At 31.2% G+C, this 8,293-nt stretch overlaps 2 protein-coding genes across 5 annotated transcripts in view; both read right to left on the minus strand.

Moving 5' to 3' along the window:
• Positions 1-1,282, minus strand: part of LOC108686089 (tyrosine-protein phosphatase non-receptor type 4) — an 8,147-nt gene extending 6,865 nt beyond the window's left edge. For 3 of the 4 annotated variants that reach the window (XM_018191173.1, XM_018191172.1, XM_018191171.1), the window contains exon 1: positions 398-450. In XM_018191173.1, the coding sequence (XP_018046662.1) occupies positions 398-413 (16 nt within the window). In that variant the 5' untranslated portion in view covers positions 414-450. Of the gene's footprint in view, positions 1-397; positions 451-831; positions 1,100-1,173 lie in introns of those variants that run through there. The other variant, XM_018191174.1, reaches the window with a different exon arrangement.
• Positions 1,283-5,875: 4,593 nt separating this feature from the next.
• Positions 5,876-8,293, minus strand: part of LOC108686079 (lanC-like protein 2) — a 9,178-nt gene continuing 6,760 nt past the window's right edge. The window contains exons 8-9 of the mRNA XM_018191159.1: positions 6,075-6,177; positions 5,876-5,980 (exon numbers count right to left, since the gene is read on the minus strand). Coding sequence (XP_018046648.1) covers positions 5,904-5,980; positions 6,075-6,177 — 180 coding nt within the window. The 3' untranslated portion in view covers positions 5,876-5,903. The remainder of the gene's footprint in view (positions 5,981-6,074; positions 6,178-8,293) is intronic.

Below are 8,293 nucleotides of genomic sequence, written 5' to 3' on the forward strand. Positions count from 1 at the left end.
ATATTATATTTTTAAATAAATAAAAAATTTTGTTAATATATATCCTAAGAAAAATCTGTCTTTTACTTGTTTTATAAAATTATTTTTTATAAAATTTTCTACATATATTTTTGTCTACATTTCTTCGATTTTTCCATAAATCTATGCACGTGACGATTGAAGTATAAGAAAGTACAGCTAAAAAGAAAGATTTTTTTTATCAAAACAATCTTGTGTTAATTAGTACTTCAAAACCAAATGAAAAGTAGTAGTTTACATTTCAGAAATATCATTAAAAAAGTTTATCAATATTTGAATCAACATAAGTTATATATTTAACACATTTCTATTTATAAGTTAAAAATAATTTATGTTAATTAACACTTCAAACCACAAATAGATACGAAAATATAATTACATTCCAGAGATGTCATTAAAAACAAGTTTACCAAGATTTTAAGTCAATAATCCAACACGAGTTATATAATCAAATTGCCAGAATAATGTAGAGAGTACAGGAATATTCTGAAAATAGTTTATACAAAAAAGAGAGAGTAAGATTGTGACTAACTGCTATCACACAATTGGATTCTGTAAATTTTTTCAGGACTGTGCATTAATATTAACAGATATATTTACGTATTTACATATAATTACTATAAATTTACAAAATACATATATAAAATTATTAGAGTATATAAATGATATTAAGAAATATATCATTGTACTGTCACATGCAAAATCATTCCTCAACTAGACATATGATTACAGTCACAGTGAAATACTCCGCATAATTTGATTTGAGATTATGGCGAATTATAATCCCACTAAATATAATATAAATTTACTCACATTCATGATACGAGCAACACGTTTTACTTGCGATTGCCGTAAAACCCTGTACACAGGATTCGATAAATTGTTCCAAGCGTACATACGAGCCCGGGAGCCGCACTTCCCTCAGAATAGCATTGGACTCTCGGGCGAAACGTGCAGCTTCTTTTCATAATTGTGCCGATCCAAGCACAGTCCACTCCAAGTGGATGTGTAATATCATATTGATGCGGCAAAGCTGTTATCACACATTTCCTCACACGAAATTGCAATCTCTTACGACGCTCTGTCGACAATTTCTAATTTAACACTTTTCACCGACTCCGCTTCTCTCATTCTTATCAATTTTTACCAACATACCTCTATAAGATAAACGGTCGGATCGGCGAGATTGGTAATCGGAATAATTGTATGCACAAAACAATGACGTTCAATCAATCATGGATAAAAGCATTCCGCGATTCCGCGAGCAGGGCTTATAAAAATATATGCGCATATATATGCGAGATCTATTCAGGTGCAGCATATGTATATATGCATACACATACATATGCATACATATGTGCATGAAATGAAAGCTAAATAGTGCACATAAGCAATCGTATTTTGTGAGTTTTGTTGTGGAACGAAAGTTCTAATCGGCCCTTAACATTCCGATTATGTGAGACATTTGATGGCTAGAAAAAATGCGGTTGCACACATGTGTTGTGTATTTATTCATGTATATACGTACTTAGTGCATACATATATGACATATGTAGAACGCATGCGAATTATATATAATTGTGTGTGTGTGTGTGTGTGTGTGTGTGTATGTGTGTGTGTGATGTGTGTCACACGTAGCAGAAAGAGATCAGTGTATATAAGAAACGATAAGTCCGTTCGTATTTATTTGTGTTGTTTGCACTTTTTGCACTTTAACCTCTTTTAAGCCGGAATTAGATTACGTCGGAATCAGACTACGCATTGAAGAATGAGATTGAAGATTGAAAGATTGAAATTTCAAAGAAGTTTCGATTGGTCAAACTTCAAGTTCAATCAAGATAAAAGGAATCAAAACTTCTTTGGTGAAATTACAATTTTTAATCTTTAATCTCAATCTTCAATGCGTAGTCTGATTCCGGCCTTACATGTTGGGTCAACGGGATGCTGCAAATGCTTTGAAACGTTTTTCAATTGGTTAATTTATAAAATTCTTTCTTTTAATTGGTCCATTAAATGCTTCAAAGCATTTGTAGCGAGACTTTGACTACAGCTATTGAAGATTAATTGAAGATTGAAAATTAAAATTTGACCAATGAGGACAAAGAAATTTTAGCTCCTATTGTTTTGATTGGTCAAATTCAATCTTCAATCTCAGAGTGAGCTTTGGGAAGCAGAATTACAGGACGTTCGTGATTGGTTATGGCTTCATTCCGTCGTTCTTCTGTTGCGCAAATTTATTTCTTTTGTGGATTCCATCGATGTCTGTGTGTGTGTGCGTGTGCATGTACATACATATACATATGCTTATAAAAACTAACTTCATTAAGCTGGTTTAAACGGAGAAAACTCTTTTAGGCCGGGTTCACACCTTGACGGAAAAGTGGAAACCAATCGAAACTTGTAGTAGGTAGATACTCATAGTAGTAGTAGGTGATACATTTCGCTTGTCTGCTTCTTTCCGCGAGTTCTGATTGGCTTCTGCCAAAATAATATAATATAATATATGATATTATTTTATATTTATATTTTATTTATATTTTATATTTATATATTTATATTTTAATATAATATAGTTTGTTATATAGCTATGAAATAACTGTTTACATTATTTTGATATGTACTTGTACAGTAAAATGGCGACAACATAATCTTAATGTAACACATTTGTATAACAGATATTATGTCAAAGATAGATTACCGTTATATTGTTATACTCGCATTATATAACAGATGCGCTCGGCATTTATTTGTAATGAGGGAATAATAGATTTAATACTTATGTCAAAAAACATGCATTCTACACAGAATACAGTTTCTGATAGATTGAAATTTCTTATTCCCTGTTCCTACTGCATGTATTTTTCAAATAAGCAGTGACGTCTCCGAATAGAGAATGTTTTTTGTAACAGCGTTTAATTTTGTTTAACAATGAATAAAATGGGTCTAACATTCCTGCAGAGAATAATGGGCATTCTCTGGGCATGAGCGGTAACTCCAGTATGGTTGATATGAAGTACTCCACTGAATTTCTGTATATTTGAATTTCTGTATATCTGTATATTTGATCGGAGAGAAATTTAGAAATTAGAAATTGTAATTTAGAAATTACAAATATAGTAAAAATGTCACTGCATTGCTTGAAGGACGTAGTGCAATTTTTACATGACAATTCCGAGATTAGAGATCTTGTACTAGAATTGTACGTAAACTTGTACGTAAAATTTATTCGCGTTCTTTTAATGATTCTTACATCAACTTGTTCGAATGTCATTTTCTTATTTAAGACATTTAAAAAGTATCTTCGATTGACAATGAAACAAAATCGTTTAAATCATATTGCGACATTTATCGAGAAATAGTCGACAAGTTAAATATGGAGCTCATTAATAATTTTATTTAAAAAAAAAATTACAGCGGCTACATTTGCCATATAGAAAAGATATGTTTGAGGAAATATATTTATCCCCCTTCCCTTCTTCTCCTCTCCCTCAATCTATTCTCCATACACAAAATTTTACTTCGCCGCCCTTGGGCATTCTATAAGTCATTATCTAAATTTTAACTCAAGCTACAAGAAAATTAGTCAATTTCTTACTACTTAAAACTTAACTTACTAAGACTTAAAATTTAGATAATAACCATAGTGGAAGGAATAACATGGTATGTGCAGTTAGGCAGTCTTTTTTTAAATCTCTGCTCTCTTTGTTTATGAACTGTTCATAAGGAAGAAGGGCTATCATCTGTGAAACGCTAAATATAAGGCGATATATTCTTAGGCCGTTTTTATTTTAAAACTATCTTAAATAATGTCTTAAGGGAGTACACCAACCTGAAAAGCTGAAAAAGCAGGTGAACTTTAAAATGATTTTTCTGAGACAATTATTAATATAATTGAATAATTTTTTTAGGTGTTATATATTATTATATGTTTAATTTTTCAGTATTTTATAAAAGTTTAAAGTTAATCTTTTCATAGTGAAAACTGATATCCTATTTTCAAAGTGCCGCCATTTTGTTAATTTTCAAAATTTTATAAAAATCCCACGCTACACGTTAGACGATATATTGTTGTTTGATCTTTTTCGGACGAGTTTTCAAGATCTGCCATGTCTTTGATGACCAAATACCGTATCAATAGCGAATTATTGGGTATGGAATAAATTTCCGCCCTTTTTGAATGAAAAAGATGTAAACAAACAATACAAAGTGACTTCAAAGTATGCTTCATCGGAAGCGATAACTATCTTCCATTTTTCAAGTAATAAACGGATTCCTCGAAGGAAGAAATCTGGTTTTTGAAGAGACCCATCATCAAACCATTTTTTCATATCTTTATAAGAATTGCTCTCCAGAAAGGGGACTGCATGGACCGGAACAAATAGAAATCTGAAGAAACAATGTTCGGTGAATACGGCGGATGGGATAGAATTTTTCACTTCACTCCTTCCAAATATTTCTTGACCGGTTTTACAATGTGTGGTTTAGCGTTGTCATGTAGCAGAATCAGCTTATCGTGCCTATTGTCCCATTCCGGTCATTTTTATTTCAAAGCTTGGTTCAAACAAATCGCTTCGAACAAATATCAGCTACTGGACTCCAAAGCTTGAACACATATCTTTCAAATACATGTATTGCAGTTTTATTACACAAGCAACTACTAACGATATTTCTCTAATGGGCGGAAATTTATTCTCATACCCAATATATACTCAGATAGCAAAATGTCTAGTCTTCTAGCAGACTGTCAGCAGGTTCGAGCAGAAAATGACGGCAGTCTGCCATCAATTGCATCTGCATTAAGCTTGTGTTCTATTACATCGCCTGTCGACATAATGTGAAGGCAAAAATTGAGTAGACATTATCTGCCGACATTATCTAACGCTTGCAAATTCTATTATGTTTTTTCTAGCAGTCTGTCAACTGTATATCTAATTCTGTTGTTATTTTGTTGGCATACTGTATAGCAGAACATTTAAAAAATGCTACTTTCTATAGATTTGGCTATCTGAGTATGTACTATATATATATACATATATGCATATATATCATATTTTGTAATTATTCAAATTGTGCACCAAAATTTTTCCGAACTTAAACGCAATTAAACTATTGGAATAATATCGCAAGTTAAGTTAAATTGACAAGCAAATTTTAATAATAATTTTTGATCTTCAGTCCGATATCATAAGAATGTGCTGAAAAATTATAAATTTACTGGGAAAAATATTACCTCGGCCGGAACTTCAATCCGGATCTCTTGTGTTTCGTACGAGCGTCCTAAGCCATTAGACCACCGAGGCCTTAGTAATAATATAACTTCGCAATAATCGGTAAGAATAATAACGCTTCTTGCAGAAAGCGTGTATAAACAATAAATGATTTTATTAAGACCGACATGAAATTAAATATTAAGTATAAGCATATTCAGGCCTATGACGGTATTGTATTCTATCTATTTCACTTTGAATTATTTAGACTTTGAAAGATCTAGCTTCGATCGTTATAGACCTAAATATGCTTATACTTAGTATTTAATTTCATGTTGATCTTAATAAAATCATTATTGTCGTACCAATATTATTACGAATCACCGCCTCAAAAAAACGAGATAAAAAATCCGAACTTTTCAGAATTCTTAACTTTTCTTCCACTAAATCGGTGATCAGTCAGATATATCTATCATGTTGCTTCATAAAATTAATTGCTGCAATCAGCTAAAATCTAGCTTTGACCGTTATGACCATTATTTATATTTTTTATTGTTGAATTTTCAAATGTACGTTATTATTGTTTAAAGTACAATTCTTATTGTTTAAATATAACATATTTATAACGTATTAATAATACAAAAAATGTATTGACTGTTTAAATAATTATATTTTTATTTAAATATCATACATTGGAAATTTAGCTAAATGTAATTGTTGCATATCTAATAAAAAATAAATAACACCAGCAAGACCTGAAAATATAAATAATAAATACATAACATTATGTAAAAATATGCTTGAAATATTATATATATTTTCGAATTAGGTTTTTCCAATTCAATTTACCTTCGAATAAAGAAAAAGGTCTATCAGGAGATCGATTTTGATGTAATCCATAATCAAAACACCATTCAGCAAACTTACAAGCCCGATATAAGTATTTGATATTCTAAAATGAATATAGTAACAATGAGGCACTTTCATAGACACTTTCTATACAGAAATTATACGTTTCGCAGATTATATCCATGTCCAAATCCATTCTTAGAATGCCAACATTTTTCAGTTCACTTCATCAGAGCGAAGAGCAACTTGACTGAGTTGTTCCAGGATGCCTCCATAATTCCCTTTATATATACTGATTTTTTATGGTAGAAGAGAGTTGAAGCGGAGAGAGGTAAAGGAGAGAGAGAGAGAGAGAGGGGGGGGGAGGTGTAGACAAAAGGGAGTGGGGAGTTAATCTTCATCAATGATCGAATGATTTTCCGTATTTTATACGGGATCTAATAGAAGTGGTCGCAGAGTCTTAAAATCATAAAAAATTAATCAATCACAATCGAATGAGAAGAATAATTGATTATGATTGGTCAATTTTCAATGATTTAAGAGGATGCTAGAGTGACCAAGGCTATATTTCAAAATTCACTGCTAGGACTGAAAAGTACTGTATAATATATGTAACATAAATTGTAGATTTTCAACGTTGACAGTGAATTTTGGAACACAATCTAAATTGTCGGGATTTTGTAGATCAATCTCTAAATTTACTGAACGGAATCAAAAATTCTTTTACGATTCTTTTAAGATTAAAGTAGATGCAAAATGGTAGTGTTGTAGTGAACTTTATACTAAAATCGAAAAAAAAGTTAGAAATTTACATTTTTTTCAACTCTTAGAGCTGTTACCTGACGTAAATGTAAAAGAGTGACATCATGAGCACGTATCTTTATGTGTTATTATCTTATTTAGATTATTAGGGTATTTTTATATTTCTATAGCCTCTTTATATTTTCCTAAGTATGAGGTAATATTGGCTATTGTAGTTGGTTATTATATTGTTCACTTTACTTTGAATCTACAATAGATTTTTAAGTCTTAAGCCATAAGGAAAATGGACTGGACGAATCATATTCAATTATTCTCCTCGCATTCGATTGTAATTGGTCACTTTCTTATGGCTTATTTAAGACTTAAAACACTAGATTCAGACTTATCAAACAATATTTGATGTACTATCTCAATGCTATATTCTGATAATGCTGACTAGAGAACCTCAAAGAGAATGGCAAATTACATGAATGACCACGTCTAATCAGGACAAGGATCACGTGACTAGTTTTCTCCAATTTCTTTCATGCCTATGGAGTTCTGATACTCGTCCAATCAGAGGAGACAGATCACGTAATGCAGTTTGTTACTCTCTCCCTTTAAGATTCTCTAACTGGATAATGATGATGTGTTTTAACTTGATATGTTATGTTCTTTTACCTGTAGGTTGATCACTTTTTCCAAGAAAATGTAGAGGCTATAGAGATACAAAAATACCCTAATAATCTAAAAATAATGGCTATAACATAAGTAATATATGGAAGATCATTCTCCTCATCATCGAAAATTAACCGATTCCCTACTTCTCCCTTTAGCTTATACTCCCACTTTCCTTCTTTCATCCCTCTCTTGAATCATAAAAAAAAACAGGATAAAGGATATCATCTGGAGAAACAGCTCAATAATCATTTGCTCTGCTCAGTATCAAGCTGCTCCTTGTTCTGATGAAATGAACTGCAATGTTCACGAAACGTTGGCATTCCAAGATTTGGAGATAACCCGCGAAACGCATAATTTCAATATAATAACATATTAAATGCTTTTAAATTCTGCCATTTCTATTATGGACCTTCCCTATTTTTAAATAATTACTATTTTTTCTGTAAACTATATTATTTTATTACTATATTTATTTGCATATAATTATATATAGCATGAGAAAGCAAACAAAAAGTAGAATGTGTAACTTTTTTTCTATACATATATCATTAAAATATGAATGATCAGGTAATTAAAGATTTCAGAATAAAAAAAGTAGCTCAGTTATTTCTAAATTTGAAAGATTTTTCTGTTTAGATTATACAATTTAAGGTTTTTTCTCCGGTTACAATCGGACTAGAAAGTTAATCACATACGTACGAATATGCTTTCCTACGCGTACTTTCTGAAGAGAGAAACTTATGAAGTGAGCGTACACACACACACACACACACACACACACACACACACACACACAC

This window comes from Atta colombica, unplaced genomic scaffold (genome assembly GCF_001594045.1).
Source record: "Atta colombica isolate Treedump-2 unplaced genomic scaffold, Acol1.0 scaffold164, whole genome shotgun sequence".
NCBI classification, from domain to species: domain Eukaryota; kingdom Metazoa; phylum Arthropoda; class Insecta; order Hymenoptera; family Formicidae; genus Atta; species Atta colombica.